General features: G+C 20.2%; 1 protein-coding gene across 1 annotated transcript; it reads right to left on the reverse strand.

The window, feature by feature from the left end:
• Positions 1–315: 315 nt before the first annotated feature.
• Positions 316–18,683, reverse strand: PY17X_1330500 (conserved Plasmodium protein, unknown function; the record flags this gene model as incomplete). Its single annotated transcript, XM_022957128.1, has 12 exons — positions 316–393; positions 490–879; positions 980–5,228; positions 5,397–16,727; positions 16,854–16,950; positions 17,088–17,185; positions 17,283–17,366; positions 17,612–17,671; positions 17,811–17,875; positions 17,979–18,105; positions 18,216–18,301; positions 18,399–18,683. 12 exons carry the CDS (start codon positions 18,681–18,683, stop codon positions 316–318), a joined length of 16,950 nt encoding a protein of 5,649 aa, XP_022813596.1.
• Positions 18,684–20,102: the final 1,419 nt, after the last annotated feature.

The raw sequence follows: 20,102 nt of genomic DNA on the forward strand, positions 1-20,102 counted from the left end.
ACAAACAAGTCAAAAAAAAAGTAATAAAATACTATATTAATTCATTAAATAATTGCTACTATTTTATAATTACATAAACTTACAATTTTATTGGATAATAATTTTTTAAAATTATTTATATATATATAAAAAAAGTAAATTAAAAAAAAAAAATATATGCAAATACATGTAATAATGTAATTTGGAAATATTATGCAAATAATGTAAATAAATAGGCATAAATATTTTTTTTTATTATGTCAAAATAAAAGTTTAAATATTTTAATTTTTGCATACGTTCGGAATAGGCACAAAAAAAATATGTATATTTGTTTCCTATGTCATTGTCAAATTTAGAATATTTTTGCATTCATAATGCATATCATCAAAATCAGATCCTAATTTTTTGCAAGCCTGCAGGAAAAAAAAATATTAAGCAAATTATTTTAATAAATGCATAATATATATATTTGGAAATTGTCATATTTATATATTATATATAATATTTACCTTTATTTTATAATCTATATTATTTAATTGACTTAAAATATATTTAAGCGATATTATATGCATAGGATAATTAAAAATATCATCTTTTTTATTTTCTTTTGGAATGTTGAGATTTATTGCGGATTTTATATATGATGAAAAATCAAAGATTAAAGTATTTTCTTTGATAGTTATATACTTATATTTTTTTGTTGGGAAATTATTATTATATTTTAAATGAACACTGTTTATCATAAATAATTTCACTATATATTTGGTTGTATTTTTATCAATACAACTGTAAGAACAGTAATCGTGCAAGTATTTTTTGTTGCCATATATAACAACTTGGATGTATAAAATTTTGGGTATAAATGAGTATACTATGTCATCATAATATTTCTCATAAGCCTAAGAAGGGAAATATAATAAAAATTTTTCGTAAAAGTGCATTAACTTTTTCGTAAAAAAAAAAATATAGCTATTAAAAATTTTTTATTGTTATAATTACCTTTAACAAAATTAGGGTTTCATAAAATAACGGATGAGATTCAACTAAAAAAATGAAATCTTCAAGCGATAAATTTAAAAATTTTATTTTGTAATAGCCAATTTTAATGTTATTTTGTATAATATTTTCGAAAATCTCATGAATTTCGTTGTTACATACATTATTATTTATTAAGCTGTCTAATTTAATATAATTATTTATATATAATTTAAAATTTTGATTTTTTGTATTTTGTAAAATATCTTTATTATATAAATAAATATACTTAAGTTGCAAAATTAAAAGGTATATATTATTTATATTACGATTATATTTATACAGATTTTGAATTTCTAATAGTATCAAAGCACAATGATGTAATATGTTTATACAAAATATTATTGTTTGAATTGTGTTATCATTTTCAAAAATGTCTTTATCAGATTTTAGCATATTTATGCAATTTTTCGTTCTTTTATGTAAAAGTTTATACAATTCATACTTTAATCCAATTTTTTTATAAATTGTGGTTATAAGTTCAAAATCCCCCTTATTGAATTGTTTGCAATAAATACTTATGTAGAATGCTAATATATACACAAAAAAATGATCATCATAAAATAAGCACAAATTATTTTGATTATTTTTGTATTGGAACAAAATTACATTTCTTTCATACAAGTTTAACAAGTCTGTGAAATATAAATTATTAAAATCGTAGCAAATGTTCATTTTGTTTTTTTCAATTTCATTTTTCTTCAATTTATCTTTTTTGTACATATTATCAAGCATATTTAAAAAAAACTTAAAATTTGTTGTTTTTACAATATTTTCTTCTTTTATAAAAGCATTACAACAATTTTCATGATTCTTTTGGCATTGGCTTATTTTTGCATCATTGTAATTGCTAATTTGGCATGCGCATTTATCATTTTCAAAAACATTGTCACATAATTTTTTTGGTACTTTTCCAGTATCGTTAAAAAAATAATTCTTTAATTTGCAAACCTTTTCATGATATATTAAACAATTACTATTTAATGAGACACTTAGGTCATTATTAAAATTATATACGTTTAAATGTGAAAACACATTTTTACTATATTTTAAAAAATCAAATATCAATTTATTTTCAAAAATTAATTTAAAAATAAAGTATAATTTACCGTATTCATTTATATTTAGCAATAATCTATAAATAATATGATTTTTTTTCTTTTTAATATAAATTAAAATTCTTTTCTTGATTATGCACGTAATCTGATTAATGTGTTCTTCTGATGTAAATTTGCATGCTATTCTATATAAAAAAATTATAATTTCTACTTCTATTTCTAGTGGTAATATTATATTATTCGATACGTAAATTGTGATTAAATTAGAGAAAAGATAATTAGACAAGTATGGACCCGAATATTTAACATTAGGCAATAATTTTTTAATATCTCCAATACTGTAATAGTAAGATTTTCTTTGTCTTTTTCTGTCTTTAGCTTCTGTATAACCTTTTTGATCGTTTAAAATATTTTTACTATACCGATTTTTTATCAAACTTTTTAATATGTAAAAATAAGCATCTAATATAGTTCTAAAATAAAACCTTTTGTATAATATGCTGCAGGAATTAGTTGATATTAAATTAATATGTTTATTTAAAAATTCATATGAGCATTCAAAATATATAAAAGCTTTATTTGATTCATATTCATTTTTACTATTTAGTGCATGGTCATTAATATTTATTTTGGTATCACACTCAATATTTATGTCTTTAGAGTGTGTATGATTGGTGCAACATTGTTTTTTACAATTTGTACAAATATATTTTTTATAGGAGTATACATAAAAATTATCCAATAAAAATAATATAAAGTTATGATAAACCAATAAGTTTGCACATACCAAATTTAATCTGCTATTAAATAAGTGTATAAATTTATTTCCTATCAATACATCACATATTTTCCCCTTTTTAACCTTGATAAAATATTTTAAAACATAATAAAAAATCTTTAAAATTGGCACTTCATTTTTAAAATCACAAAATATAGGCCTTAACATAATATAGGTATTTTTTTTAATGCAAAATAATAATTGTGATTGTAAAACAAACATATATATGTCAGAACTACATCGGCTTATAGCATTATTAAAAAATAACACATCTGTATTGTTGTATTTATTTTCATTCTTTGTTTTTGGACAATTAAGTAATCTCATTAATTGTAGTCCGAATTTTGAGTCAATACACAAATAATAAAAAATAACAAGTGAATAAACTGAATTATAATAAATATATTTATATATATCATCAATTTTTAAAAACGAATCATTATTATTCAAATTTAATTTAATTTCTATATTTTTTTTTACATCTATATCATCTTTTTTTTTACTCTCTGGATTCAATTGATTGAATTGATTTATTTCATAATTTCCTATTTTACAAAGAGAATTATAATGACATGAATTTTCGTGTTCTTCTTCATTTAAATATTCATAAAAATATGAGCAAATAATTGGATTTTTGGCAATATTTGAAAATGAATCTTTTCCATTTTTTTTTTTTTTAACACTATTCAATTTATTAAGTCGTTTTGAATTATAATCATATTCATTGTTCTTTTGGTTTTCTAACAATTCTGTTAACATTTTATTTTTTTCATCATATTTTATTTCTTCATATATTTTCTCAATATAAAAATTGTCTATAATATATTGTGCTTTAATTACATCTAAATTATTTATTAAATTATTTATGCAAATAAATATGCTTAATAATAAATTTATGTTCGTTTTAGATAGCTTATTCTCATTTGATTCTTTTACAATAAAAATAAATTTGGAGTCTAAATTATTATTACTTTTATTAGGATGGTAATTATCGGTATCTTTGAAATTGTTATTTTTCATTATATTTCCATTGCAATTTTTAGCTTTATATGAATCGCGAATTTTTATATTAGAAACATAATTTTCATTCGCTCTTATATTATTTCTACTACTAGTATGATTATTATTGTTGCTACTATTTTCTATTTGATGCAGCATTTCCAACGAATTCATTGTTACATTGTGATCATATTGTTGAATTTTTTTGTCTTTGTTTGTATTTTTTGAATTATTTAATTGAGTATTTCTATAAATGGAGTTCATCATTTTGTTGAGTTTTTTCTGAACCTGTTTTTCACTATCTACATAAATATTTTTAGTAACACAATGGACATGCACATTTATATTCCTATTTGTCCACGAACTTATATTTTTTAAAATGTCTTTTATATAAGATATATTTAATTTATCAAAATTTATGGATATTTTACTTTTTGTACTTAAACTTAATAAATATATAAGCTTTAATTTTAAGTTTTTAATTGTATGTTTATGAATACATAAGTATTTAATGATATTTATGTTTTTTGTAAAATCGTAGAAATACTTTTCTGAATAATTATAAAATTGGTTTCGTAAATTAATATATTTATTATATATTTCATAATTTAGAATTCCCCCCTTATAGTATTTAATATATTTTTTTCTATTTTCATTGTAATCCTTAAACAAAAATATTTTTTTATACTCTTCATCATTTAGGGGCAAAAATTTTAATATACACAATTTTGTATTATTTTTTTGTCTATTTTTTTCATCTTTGTTTTTATTCATTGCTTTATTATTAAACAGGTTTTCTGATATATGTACCTTATTCTTTACATAATTAAATGTATATATATATTTTTTTTTATTTATATTGCTTTTTTTGTAATTTGGCTCTTTATTTTTTATAACGTTTATTAAAAATATACATAAAAATAAAATATGAATCTGCTCAAAAATGCTTAATCTTGATTGGAAGGAATAAGAATAATTTAGAAGAAATAAGAGAAAAATTACTGTTGAATAACCAAAGGAAATAGAATTATTATATAATAAGCTTATATAATCGTCTGTGCTTTTTCTGTTTTTTATTATATGTATAAATTTTTTAAAGCAAGAATAATGTAGAAGCACAAATTTATTCAATATAATGAAAAGTTTGTTATACTCAAAAGCATATTGTTCTATATCTTCTATTTGTGAATATATTTTAGATACCATATTTTTTATATATGTAAATTTGTTTTGACTTATTAACTCTTCACAAACACGAAAAATGTCCATATATATTTCTTTTTCCAGATTAAGACTATATAAATTTTTATATGTGTAATAATAAAATCTATATTTGTAATCAAACTTTGTTTCCATTAGAATCTTTAATATAAAATACCTAAAATATTGCATAAGAAGGTGATTAAATGTATTAAATATGTATGCGTATGTATATGGTTAACAAAAAAATTATCTTAAATTATAATTCCATTGAATAAAAATGTGTATATTTAAAATAAGACGTAACAATAGACACTATTTTATATAAACACAAAAAATTAAATACCTTATGTGGGAAAAATTCAGTAACAAGTAATTTATTACGTGAGTACAAAATATATGATATAAATTGTCTGAAGTATTTCTTTTATGAATTTTAATATATTTGTTATAATGCTTTTGAAGATAATATTTTGCTTTGGATATTTTATACGATTTTATACATTTAACAAAGTTGTATAAACAAAAAATTGGTGTATCAAAGTAAAAGATATAAAAAAAACGTCTTAATAAATTAAATATATCATTGGCTATGAGAAAAAAAACTAGTGAATATGTTGTTTCTTCTTTATTGATAATTTTAAAAAATAAATCTAATGATTTTTCTTTATAGCTTGTTAGGTTTTGAATAAAATTATAAAATTTTAACTTATTTGTATCAATGACTTGAATTTTACTTAAAAATAATAAATAATCTATAATTTGAAAAAAGAGCCACATATTTTTTAATAAAGTAATTAAACTATCATATTCTTCTTTTTTTTTTTTGAAATGAATTATAAACGTTTTTAATTCATGATGTGTGTTAAAATTGAGACCAAAAAGTTTTTCGTATTTTTTTAAGTTAATAGCATTTTCGTTTTTTTCAAGAAATTCCTTTTCTACAACATATTTACATTTTTTTAAAAATAAATATGGGTAATTATTTTTAAAAATGAATTCAACATAAGCAGTTAGATAAATATAAAACTTTGTATAACTTTGATTATTCTGAATAATAAATTCAATGGCAAACCGAACATTTTTATAATCGAAATCGTTGTAAATAATTGTATATAAAATTTGCAAAGCAGATTTGTTAGCATACTTTGAAGTACTTTCAATACTATAAAAATCTGTATTTGTAATAAAAATGTTTTTCAGTTTTTCTAATAATACTAATGATATGTTACTACTATTTGAAGGTAGCCATCGAACACTGATATCTGATGTTGTAAGAGATTCAGATTCAATATTTTCGATAGAATCATTTATCAAATCATTATTATTTTCTTTAGAATATTTTTGTATATCTAATAATTTATTATTTTTCATCATATTTTGTAATTTTATCAAAAAAGACATATTTTTTTTCATATGCTCAAGAAAAATGCTTATATGTTTTTTGGTATATTTATTTTTTGTATATAAATTAATAATATCTTGGCATGTTTTTATGTCAATTTTTTTATCAATACATTCGTAAAAAAAAACAAAAATATCATTTTTACGACTTAAAATATGTAATAATGTGAGTGGTTGATGTACATTATTAACATTGCAATATAGTGGTATAATGTTCAAAAAATCGTTATAAAATTTTTTTTTTTTCTTTTTCTTTTTTTCTTTAATTCTATATTGTATGGATTTCTCTAATAAAATTAAAATGAACATCTTCACACTGTCTTCTTTATATGTATAATAATTTACTTTATTTTCGTCGTTTTCATTTTTATTATCATCTATGTTGTATATATTTTTATCATTAGATTCATTAAACTTGTGTTTTTCATAAGTAGATATATTACAATTAACTTCATTGTTAGGATAATTTTTAGTATTCTCTTCACTGGATAAATTATTTTTTTCTTTTTTTTTATCAATATCACTATATGCCATTATTGGGGTGAATTTCTCCACCTCACTCAAATTATTTTGTCTTTCGAATACATTGTAAGTATCCTTAAAATTGGAGTATTGTGTTTTCGTATTATTTAAAACTGCTTGTTTATTATCATAAAAATTGGAAGAAATGACATTTCTTCTAATATTTGTAGAGCTATTTTTGTTATCTGCATATTCATTATTTGTTTTTTTGCCTATTTGTTCAAATTCATCATTTTCCTTTGATAATTCTAAAAATAACTTAATTACAACTAACTCTATAAATGTTTTATTAAAAAGCTCATAAAAATCTATGTGTAGGGAAGTAAAACTTTCATAAAATATGCTTTTATTTTTTTTGGATGAATTAATATGAAAAATATTTTTGATATTAAAAAATTGAAAACATTTTTTTATCCACTTATCCCAAAATGTTTTTCTTTTATAATTTTTTTTAAAATAATAATGTACACTTTTCATAGAAAGAATATACATTTTTAATTTTTCAATGCGGATATTGCATAAATCCAGAAAACACAAGATAGAGCACAATATATTGTTGTTATTAAAATAAAATATAACCAATTCTAGACACAATTTTATAAGCATATTTTTTAGACACTCTTCTAATTTTAACGGTAAAGTAATATTGTTGCTAATTATATAATCATTCAATAATTTTACATCATAATTATTTACATATAAATAATGTTCGAAATTGCTTGATTTATCATATTTATAAAAAATACAGTTTAAGATTAATATGTGGTATGCTATTAATGGTTGGAAAGTAATAAGAAAATATTTTATATTAAAATATTTTAAAAAATAGAATTGATTTTCTTTTAAATGAGTACTACAAATAACATCTATAGAATTATTATTACAATATTTGTTAAATTTGTTTTCATTAAAATTTTGTGTATTGTCTTTGCAAATATGTATATCATTATCGTTGCAAAATCCGTTTTTAATTTTAATTATTTCTTCACAATTTTGTAATTTATTACATTCAGATTTATACATTGTATAATCTTCACAATTTTTCCATTTTCTTATGTATGCAAAAAAATCATTATAATTATATAATTTTTTCATATTTTTTGTCTTTCCTATATTATGATTATTATATAAAATATGTTCATTTGATACAATCCTGTCTAATTTATTTGTAGTTGATTTTTCATTTTTTGTTTTGTCATGTAAATGATGCTGATCAATGTTTTCATATGCTTCATTTTCATTCTTAAATATATTTTCAAAAAGAGAAAAAGGAGAAAAATATTTTTGAAAAAATGACTCATCTATATATTTTTTTAATAAAAATTTCAATGATAAATCTTTATTATATGTATAAAAATCAAATACTTTATCAAAATGTATTCTACCATTATATATATGCTTATTTTTTTTACAATCGTCTTTAATGTGTTTTATGCTCCTCAATTTTTGCATCAAACTGTAATTATCTTTGTCTTTATATTCATAGTTATTATTCTTTATTTTTTTTATTAATGTTATATTTTCAAAGCAAAATTGGTATTGATTATTATTACCTATTGCAATTTTGTTGAGTGAATTCGATTTTCCATAGCTATCTCTAATTTCATGTATATCATTTTCGGTACTGTTTTCTCGATTCACAATATTTATATAATTTTCTTTGTACCGTTTTAAATTTTCTATAGCTAGTTTAAATATATGCTTATTCAATCGTTTTTCTTCTTCTAGCTTTTGTTTTATACTTTTTTTAAAATTTGATTTGCAACCGAAATATGCTTCATAAATCGATGTAGCAAAGCATTTAGTCAATTTTTTAAAATAATATATATTTACATATAAAGGATTATCTGGATTGTTTGTATTGAAATCGAATATATCAACACTGCTAAATACAAATATGCATAAGAATAATTTTACATTTAAAAAGCTTAATATATTGAGAGGTATATAGTATATATCATCAATATCTTTTCTTAAAATTTGTTTGCACATTTGATTAATACTTTGACTGGTATTCCATTCGTTAAAATCGACTTCATTATTCTCATTTTCTTTGTATTCTCTTTCTTGATTACATGTAGATATATCCATTAATGGGTCTTTATTTAAACATGCTTTTTTTGATATTTTTTTATTTTTTAGGAGATATGCTTTTAACTCATATATAAATATTGTACCAGCATTGTATAAAGATAATGGCAACAAATTATTGGATAACCGAGAATATAAATAACAAGGTGCATGTGATATATATAAATTGGAAGACATATTTAACAAACCATTTTTATTTTCTTCTTTTCGATACACATGTTTTACTAAATAGTTGCAATTTTTAAATGATTGAAACAAACTCATATTTTTCAAAATAAAAAAATACATAGATGTATAAGTTTGATTAGCTAAAAAGTAACTAAGCACAAATTTGTGGAAATTATTGATTTTATTTGTTGATACATATTTTTTATTATATAATTTAAAAACATCATTATCTCCAAAATAATCATGACTATTCATGCCGAACTTATTATTAATATGCTCATATGATAAATAATTGAATAATAAAAAATTTCTACTAAGTTTTGTCATCATATTATAAGATATATATATATCAGGATTTCTACTCTTTAAAATATTCAAACTAAAGAAATTTTGGTCGCTTTTTTTGTCTCCTAACTTGTTCAGCACTTTTAAATTGGTGTTTTGAGTGCATTCACTATTTTTTTTATTTTTTAAACATACACATGGAGAGGATGAACAGTTATTCAAAAAGGTCAGGTTATATAAAAAATCAAAATTGTATAAAAAAATTCCAAGGGATTCCAAAATAGACTCAATATATTCATATATAAAACTATTCGCTTTATTTCTTAAATTATTTTGAATATAACTTATTATTTTTAAGAAGTATTTTTCGTATGAATTTATGTTTATATTAAAATCTATATTTTGTTGTTTTTTACTACAAAAATTTGAACGCTTTTCTTTTATATTTTCATTTGATGTATATGTTTTATCATTTTTTTCGTTAAGACTTTTGTCTTTAGTCCCAATTTTTATAATTTTATAAAAATTGAATTCTTTCGATTTGTGAAGCGTTTTGAAAAAATTGTTGCTAAAATATTTTAATGTTATTAGAACAACAAATATAATAGATATATTATTGTTATCAATGTAATAATTTAAAATATATATAAACAATTTGTCATCATATGATTTTATATTCATTAATTTTATTAACTCATAGAATAAATTTTTTATTTTTATTTTATTTTTTTTATTATTGTTACAATTCTTTAAAACTACATGCTTATAAATTGGTTTCGCATTTAAATTGTTCACAATTGTTTTGTTATTTTCTCTGAAACGTTGATTATTTTCTTTGGCCATATTATTAAATACAATTAAATCCTCATCATATTGATTACTAATTAAAAATGGATATGTAGAATCAGGTATATTATGTCTTTGTTGTTGTCTTTTTTTTATATCTCCATATTTTTTTTCTCGTACTATAAGAGAACTATTACGCGTAAATATCTCATTTTTCATGGAGAATTTTGTTTTTCTTTTTGTATTTTTAATTAAAAAATAATTTAATATAAAGTGTAAAAATAAAATCCCTCTTTTTTCTAATACAATTCTTAGCATAATATTAGTATTTACAGTTTTTAACATTGACAAAGAACAACATAAATAAGATCCATGAGTAGAAAGTTCAAGTGGAACTAGTTTGTAATTATATACACACTTTTCATATTTTTTTAAAACGGGAGATACTACTCCATAAGTACTTTGATTCATCTTGCCTTCGTGAGTTATACTATGATTATATTTTTCATTTTTATTATTTTCGGATAAAGCCGTAATTTTGTTTGAGCTCATATTTGTATATTGTTTATTTATATTACAATTTTTTTCAAGTATAAATGTATTATTTACATATGAATATTCATTGTTTTTATCATTAGTAATAACTTTATCTTTATAATCGATTTCTGAAACTTTTTCAATAATATGATTATTATGAAGAACAAATGTGTCTATTGCATCAACGTTGCAATAATTATAATCAATAGGCACACTCATAAATTCGTCTTCATTTTTACATTCAACTTTTTTTTTTTTTTTTTTTAAATTTTTTTCTTGATTTTCATTTTTATTTGTAAAGCATAAATAACAATAACATTCATTATCATAATTATAATCACAATGCCACGGGTTTTTATTTGAATTAAAATCGTGTATATATTTATTTATGCTTTTTATATTTTTTTCTTTAATAATATTTGTATCTAAATTTTTGTGACAAATATATATTAGATCATCTATTTCTTTCCCTTTTAGCTTCATCCAATTTTTTCCCATATTATAAGTGATGATATTTTCATTTCCTTTTTTATTTGCATAATAGCAATAAACATATTTATTAGAAAAATTTAGATTACCATTTTTATTATCATGATTCATGTATTTTTCTGTGTTCATAAGCTCTTTAATTGCTTCTACATTATTTGGTATATGATATTTATTTTTATCATATTTATTTTCCAAACTTTTTATAGATTCATCATAATTTAATTCATTTTTTAAATGCGTTTTTGATAAAACATGTTTTTTATTAAAATTTTTAGTGTCTTCTATATTTGATATGCGTTTATTATTATTTATAAAACTGTTTCTATAAAAATCGGATATTTTGTACATAGAAATTTTAATCCATTTATTTGTTTTATGAGAAATTTTATTTGATTTTAAATGATGCATCCATCTTTCATTACGAATTTTATGAAGAATCTTAGAGTAACGGATGATACTTTTATTTTTTGTGTAGATGTGCATATTTTGCTTATGGTGCCAATAATTATCAACTGCCATTATGATTCCTCTTGTTTTCTTCTTTTTTTTGTAATTAATTTTTACATTTTGTAAAAATAAATGTGTATCCTTTAATTTTGATTGATTTTTTTTTCGTTTTTCCTTGTCTATATGTTTTTGATCACTATCTAAAATGCTAATGTCATAAGTACAATAAAAATTCTGTATAATGAAAGGAATAAATAAGAGAGACATCTGATTAAAATAACTTAAAAAACTTGTATTTTGTGGAAATAATTTATTATACATATTTATGAGATAATTGAAAATATTTAAAATGTTTTTTTCTTTATATGTTATATTAAAAATGTAATTATAACCAGCTTGAAGTATATTATTTTTGAAAGCCTTAAAAAATGTCATATTTTCATATAGTCTAAAAATATTATTGTTCAATATATATTTAGTATATTCATTATTATGCTCAGTAGTATATGAACTATTTTTATAAAATATTTCTAAAATAGAAATAAATTTTATAGCTTTTTTATCAACTAGATTAAATGAACATTTATTTTTGGTCAAAAAAAGTAGCAGTTTATTTCTAATATATTTTTTTACTGTATAAAAAGCTATAGCTTTAAAAAACTTTAAAACATCAACGCATAATATTTTCAATATATATATGCATATATCTAGATAATTGTCTATATTATTGCATAATAATCTGTATATAACTATTCCATAATAATTTATTATAATTTCGTGTGGATTCAAATGCATAAAAGCAAATGGTATTTTGGAATTTCTTATTAATTGTTTCATTATTTGATCTTTAAAACAACTATTTATTTTATTTATTTTTTTGTCCTTTATGATTAATTTATAAATTAATAGAATTATATTTTGCAAATTACACTTAACAGAATTTTTTAAATTATAATGAAAATTAAAAACACTATCCATGTTTTTTTCATTCATCTCATTTTCCAGTTTTATAAAATTGTCTTTTATATTATAGTACATATTGTATATTTCATAAATAGCATCTATTATACAATTTTTTTCAAAATGTGAATTATTCCCATATATTTTAAAATTATTTATATCTCGATCAGTTTTATTAATAGAATTAAATTTGTCCATCTCTATATAATTGCAATCTCTTCCCCTTTGTACAATGTCTGTTTTATTTGTATTATTGTTATAATCCATTTTATGGCTAATGATTGGATCAACGGCATCTTTACTATTTATCATTTTTTTATATGTATTTCTTCTATGGAGTTCATAATTTTGAATGTTTTCAAACAAATCATAAATAAATCGATTATATGTAGATCCTTCTTTTTTATTAATTACGTTGTCAAAATCATTTATAATTGCATTTAAGAAATTATTAAAAAATGAGTAATACTCTGATTTCTTCCTCTTTTTTTCCCCTTTTTTGTCTTTTTCCCCCTTGCTATTTAATTTATTATTCTTACATTTTTTATCAACATTATCATTCTTTATACCAGTATTATAATTTTCTATTCCTCGAGTAACAGAATCATAAAATTTTTTAATAAATACATTTCGTGTATTCAGAAAAAAGTTATGCAAAATATAATAATTGAAATATAATACGATAAAATTAAAAAAAAATTCGTATTTTTTTGAATAAATATAATAAATGGTTGCACTAAGGTTGTTATTATTAAGAATGTCATAAATAACATAATCAAATGTAATGTTCTTATTAATTAATTTATTTGAATTAATTACTTCTTTATATAATACATTCTTCATATTAAGATAAGGAATTTTCTTCATTTTTGTTATTATTGTATAACAGTAACATAAACAAAAAAATAACTTTTTATAATCTTTTTCATTCAGCTTATCTCTATATTCATTATTCATTATGTTTTCTAGTCTGTATGTGTTGTAAAATTTTCTATCATATGTACAGTTGGTAATTGTATCCTTAGAATTGTTGTGCTTCATCAATTTTTCATTTCGCTCCAAATTTAATAAACGATTTATATTATGAACTTTATCCTTAAGGTTGATTTGTTCATTTTCAGCATTTTTATTAACAGCTTGAAGTAACAAATCATGATTACTTTTGTCTTCATCATTTTTACATTTAAATTTGTCTACTTGGTTATTAATATTAGACGTATTAAAATGATGATAATGATTAAGAATTAATTTATTTATTTTGTCAGAATGTAACTTTTCGACATATAACATTTCTGAAATAGTATCATACATATTATATACATTTAGATATGCATGATTTATAAAATTTTGTTCACAATTATTTCCATTATATTTATAAAAAAAATTATTGTCTCTCCAAACATTTATTTTGCTTACATTTCTTTTTGTCTTTTTCTCTATATTTGTATAATAATTTCTTTCTATTATGCTCATAATCATTTTAACCATATATATATATTTATTCATTTCTAAAAATATTTTTTTCATTTTATTTTTTCCTAGTAACTTTTTATTATTTATTTTCCCCCCAAAGCGATCAATAAATGATATAATAAAATGCAATGTAATTGTGCATATTTCCTTACTATATTTTTTATTAACAAATATATTATAATGTTCGTTATAACACATTTTTTCAAAATAATAAAATTCAAGTATTTGTGAGTATTTATTATCTAAATTATTGTAATTATTATTTTGTCGAATTTGTTCGGTGCCAATATCAGCTTCTTGATCTTTTGAAAATATATTTACCTTCTTTTCTTCATTTTTTTTTTTCTTTTTATTCATTTTCTTCATATCATCATATGATGAATTTAGAACTCTTTCTTTATAGTTATTTAAATTATTCGTTTGATTATTATCCATTTCAATTATTTTATTACTATTGTTTATTTTGTATATACTATTTGAATTTACATTTCCTTTTATTTGTTCTACATTTATGGTGTTATTATATAGTTTCTCATAATTATTAAAATTTTTATCATTCGAGATATATTTATCTGGTTTAATTAAGTGTGATTTTGTTTGGGTTTTACTATTTCTGATACTATAATTTTCAGTATTACAGTTGTTAGACATTTGTATTTTTTGCACTTGTTGACTTTTCGCTTGGCCTTTCTTATTTTCATTTTTCTGCACCATGTCTTTATTTTTCATTTTGTACTCGTTATCCAGATTTATTTTTTTCTGTGACCTCTTATGATTAACATCGAAAATGTCTTGCATTAATGAGTTTTTAAGTTCTTTGTTATTTTGAAAACAGAGATATTTTTTTCCAACAATATCTACTATGTCAAATATCTTTTTTAAGTTCAAGGAAAAGTATATTTGTATAAATTCTTTTTTTTCTTTTATTTGTTTCTTAATATATTTAAATTTGTTTTTATATTTTTTCTTCCATATATGATTTATAAACGAAAAATAATCAATAAAATAAAAATAAATAATATCCATATTAAAATTATTCCAAATATAATGAAATAATATTCTACAGAATAATAGCATTTCTTTATACTTATGAATATTTAAGCTTTTTTTTATTAAAAATATATCTTTATTTAAAAAACCATTATATAGCATTATGAAGTAGTAGTATTGTCTTTTTAAATTATTTACCTTTATAATACTTGTTGCTTTTTCTCGTATATTATATGCACATATACTAATCAATGTATTAATATTATTTTTAAATACTAATTTGCATAATGTGTTATCAACATTAAAAAGACAATGTTTTTTTTTCTCATTTACATAAAAATAATTGTAATTTTTAAGAACAAGTAGAAATTCAAAGTTTCTGTTTACCTTTGTATTTCTTAATACTATTACACACCTTTTATTTATATTCTCATTTTTCTTAAAAAAAAATATTTCAATAAAATAATATTCTTTACATGAGTTAATTTTCACCAAGTTCATTTTTTTACTATAGAGAAACTTTCTGTTTTTATAGGCGCTTTCATTGTATATCAAATTATTATTAATATTTTTTGTATCTTCATAATAATCCCATTTAAATCTACTAATTAAAAATAACTTTCTAATATCACAATAAATGGGATACATATTAATAAGTTGAATATACTTGGGTAGCACGCTATTAAGACTGTTTACCCCGTTTTCTATATTTTTTAATTTATGTACATTTATATTTTCATAATTATCTTTGACTGCGTTTATATCATAAGAATAATTTTCTATCTCATTGTTATTATTATCATATAAAATATTAGTATGATCCATACTATGATTAATTCTATTTTTGGGGTCAACAACACTATTGTAAATTTCTTCATTTTGTAAAATATTATACTTATCTTCAATGTAGTGATCAATTTGTCTATTATTTAATTGAGATTCCATATAATCTATATTATCTTCATAATTGTTATTAAAAATTTGCATACTATTTTCATAGTTAGAGAGGTTAATTTTGCTCAAACTATAATTATAATTTTCATTTTGAACATAAAAATATAAAATATCAAAATTCCCCCTAATGGATTTCTCCTTTTCATCCTCTATCTCAACAGAATTAATAGTTTGATATAAATTTTCACTATTCAAGAAATATATTTTTTTTAATTTACAAATTATATATGAATATTTTGAATATTCTAAATATTTGTAACTTTTTAAGCTAATGTTACAATCATCATTGTTATTATAATTTTTATTTACGTAAATTTTTTTTTTTGTGAATTTAAAATAGTCAGGAAAATAAGATTTTAAATTTATCTTCGTATTATTATTAGAATTACATTCATTGATGTAATTATTTTCACAATATATTTCTTTATATACATTTTTAATATCATTTATTTTTGTGTTTTTTTCGGAATCTCCTTTTAAATAAAGTGAATGTATTTTTACACTTTTTATTTTTATATTTTTCTTTAAGCTTGTATTATCTTTTTCTTCAAATAAATATAAATCAGAAAACCTGAAATAGCAAAGCGAACAAAATTACATATTTATTTCTCTTAAAAAATGATAAATTAATTTTTAGTTATGCTAATCTATATTAAGCTTTATACTTAATAATATATTTTCTGTCTTATCAACTTACGCTCGGATATCAAAGGACCACACATGATTGCATAAATCTATCAAAAGCACAGTCGATACATCATAATTCACCTCAAAATCCTTAAAAAATGTTAATACTATAAAAAAAGGAGAAAAAGTTAAGAAAATATTTCAAAATCATATATTTATTTTTAAATCAGGGACAATTTTCTGTGCAATTCACATTTAATAATTAATAATTTATGGTAATAAAAAAATGTAGATATATAATTACCGTGCTTGTTTATATTTATTGCCAAATATGGCACTTCTTCCTTGAAAATAATCAGAAATTGTTGTGGTGTCAAAGTCAAAAGAAATAAGAAATTATTCCTATATAAAACAAAAAAAAAATAAAGAAATAAGCTTATCTAATGAAATCATTTTATATTTTTATCTCATATTATTATCAGAATTATTTTATCATTACCTTGAAATACATTTACTGAAATAAATATAATTATCTACATCCATCAATATGTTTTGAAGGGCAAATATTTTTTTCACCTGTAAACTGAAATATGTATAGTTATAAAATATTAAGTAGAAACTGTGGTGAAAATGAGTATAACCCATAGACATAATAACAAATAAATATGCTTATAAAAATATAGACATATGTATGGATAAGTGCAAATTAATTCTTTTAAAATCAAAATAATGTAGAATTAAAAATCCTTATCACCATTAGAATATATATGTAAATATATATTTTTTTATTATATTGTGATGTTAAGCATTTTTGTCTTTAAATCTCACCATAACCCATTTGAAACAAATTCTGCACATATTATGTCATTTAGTATAATAAAAAAAGAGCTACAAAAAATAAAGATATAATAAAGGCATGATTTACATATATCTATTTAAAAAACAAGATATATATATTTCTTTAATATAATTACACAACGCATTATTATTTATATATATGCATTATTCTTTTTAAAATTCCCCTTACTTTTCATCCTTCAATATTATTTTTATAAACTTTTTAGATAATGATTCCAATATAGACAATTTTTTCTAAATGTTAAAAAAAGACAAAATAATTATATTAAAAATAACAATATAATCTTTTGTTTGTTTTCATTTTGTCCCTTCTTAATTACATCGTTTTTGTTCTTACATTAAATGTCTCCATAAAATGAAACAATTTATCATAGGTAATATAAAAATTGTACAATGTGTTATGCTCATATGTTTTTCCATCAGTCTTATTATAAATATCGAAATATAATCGTTCATCTTTGATTCTAAAAATGATAAAGAATGGTAGTATACATAAATACAAAATACATTGGATGTGCGAAAGAATATTACTCCATATATAAGCATATATATGTGTGATTTTTTCGTATAGTACATTATTTCACGGCTTTCCAAATGCAAATTTATTTTATGAGCATTGGTAAAAAAGTAAAAATTCAAATGATCATGTTGCTGTGAAACCTATAAGTGTGAAATGTGTATAAGAAATAATTTATTGTTATGATAATAATAAGGGTAAAATTAGATGGATATATAATAGCTATTCACTTAGTTTAACCAGAATTGGAATTTGAGGTTTCACAGATTTATTTTTTGTAAAAATATCCTTATTGCAGTAAATCCAAAAAGCATTTATTGTATTATTATTTAGTAAGATATCATCACTATAACTATTCAAAACATTGAAATATAATTTAAAATTTTCTTCCTTTATATTTTTTCCATTTTTTATGTATAATAAAGCTATTATGTTATTGCTATCATTTGGTAAAATTGTATATATCTTATTCCGGTTATTTCCTTTTTTAGTTTTTAATAACTTTAAGCATACTAAATCGTTCATTTTTGCAATCTTTCATTGTATGTAATAAAGAAATCATAACGAATTCTATATCTTTCATTGAGCTACCCCCAATTGTGATCTATTTTGTTATCTTATGTATTTTTTTCCTTTTTTCGCTTTTATTTTTTTACATTTGTAATTTCAAATCTTATGATTTGGTCTATATTAATTCATCATTTTACTATACAATATCAAAGCAAGCATACCTAATGCTACATTTATATGAATGTTCCTCAGATTGAACAATTCAATTATGCATACATTCATGTGCTTACACCTTCTTGGACAAACATAAACAATTTGTCTCTTTAATGAAACTTTCTTTGGAATATATATATATATATATATATATATATATATATATATACTTTCAGTTTCGGAAGATTCCTAAAAAGATAGAAAATGACTATTTATTATTATTTTATTATTTTTTGCAAGCATTTAAAGAACGTATATATTGTATATGTACCTCAAGTATATATGTAAGCACATATGTGTATATGTCCAAATAACATTTTTAAAAAATATGAATAGGATTATTTTATTAGTTTTTTTCTCATAACTACAAATGTTTCATATTTTAAAACTTATTACACAAACAAAAATAGTAACAATTCATAATTAATTTTTGTGGGCTAATCCCTTTCTATTAATTTTATTTATATTTATGTTAATCTTCTTTTTTAATTATTTTGATTATTATTTCGTTATATTTAATTATATTTAATTTTTTGTTCATTATTTTTTTTTCTATAAATAAATATATAGTTACAATAAGATTGGTATAGGAATATACGTATGCATGTGTGTTATTCGTATGACAAAAAATATCTTTTAAAATTATGATTATTTCTATAACCCCAAATTTAACTAAACTATACAAAATATATAAAATGTTTATATTTATGATGAAACATTTATTAGTGTATTGGAACTATAATATTTAAACACATTTCTTTTATTTTCGTGAAACATAACATTATATAAAAAAAAATAAAAAATTGTATAAAATTAAAGTTGACTATATTTTTATATTTCTTTTTAAAAGATTAAAATAAAAAAATAAAACACATTCTAATATATATTTTTTAATTATTTCTCCCAGTATCATTCCTTTTCCACTAATTTTTGAAACACCCAGTATAATCATTGTTATTGTTATTAATATTGGCATTTTATTATTATCCGATTTTTTCTACATACTATTAAATTTTAATACGAACTCAAAAATAAGATTAAAAGAAGAGAGAAATTGTAGCACACAACTAATATATGATATTTCCTTTGTGACAAAAATATAAAGATCATAATTAAAAAATAAAATGAGAGAAATGTCTATTGTGTAAATAGAAGAAAGAGCAGAAAATAAAAATAAAACTTTTCCATACACAAAACAAAAAATATTACAATGCTACATTA

The sequence above is a fragment of the Plasmodium yoelii genome (genome assembly GCF_900002385.2).
Source record: "Plasmodium yoelii strain 17X genome assembly, chromosome: 13".
In the NCBI taxonomy this organism is placed as follows: Eukaryota; Apicomplexa; class Aconoidasida; order Haemosporida; family Plasmodiidae; genus Plasmodium; species Plasmodium yoelii.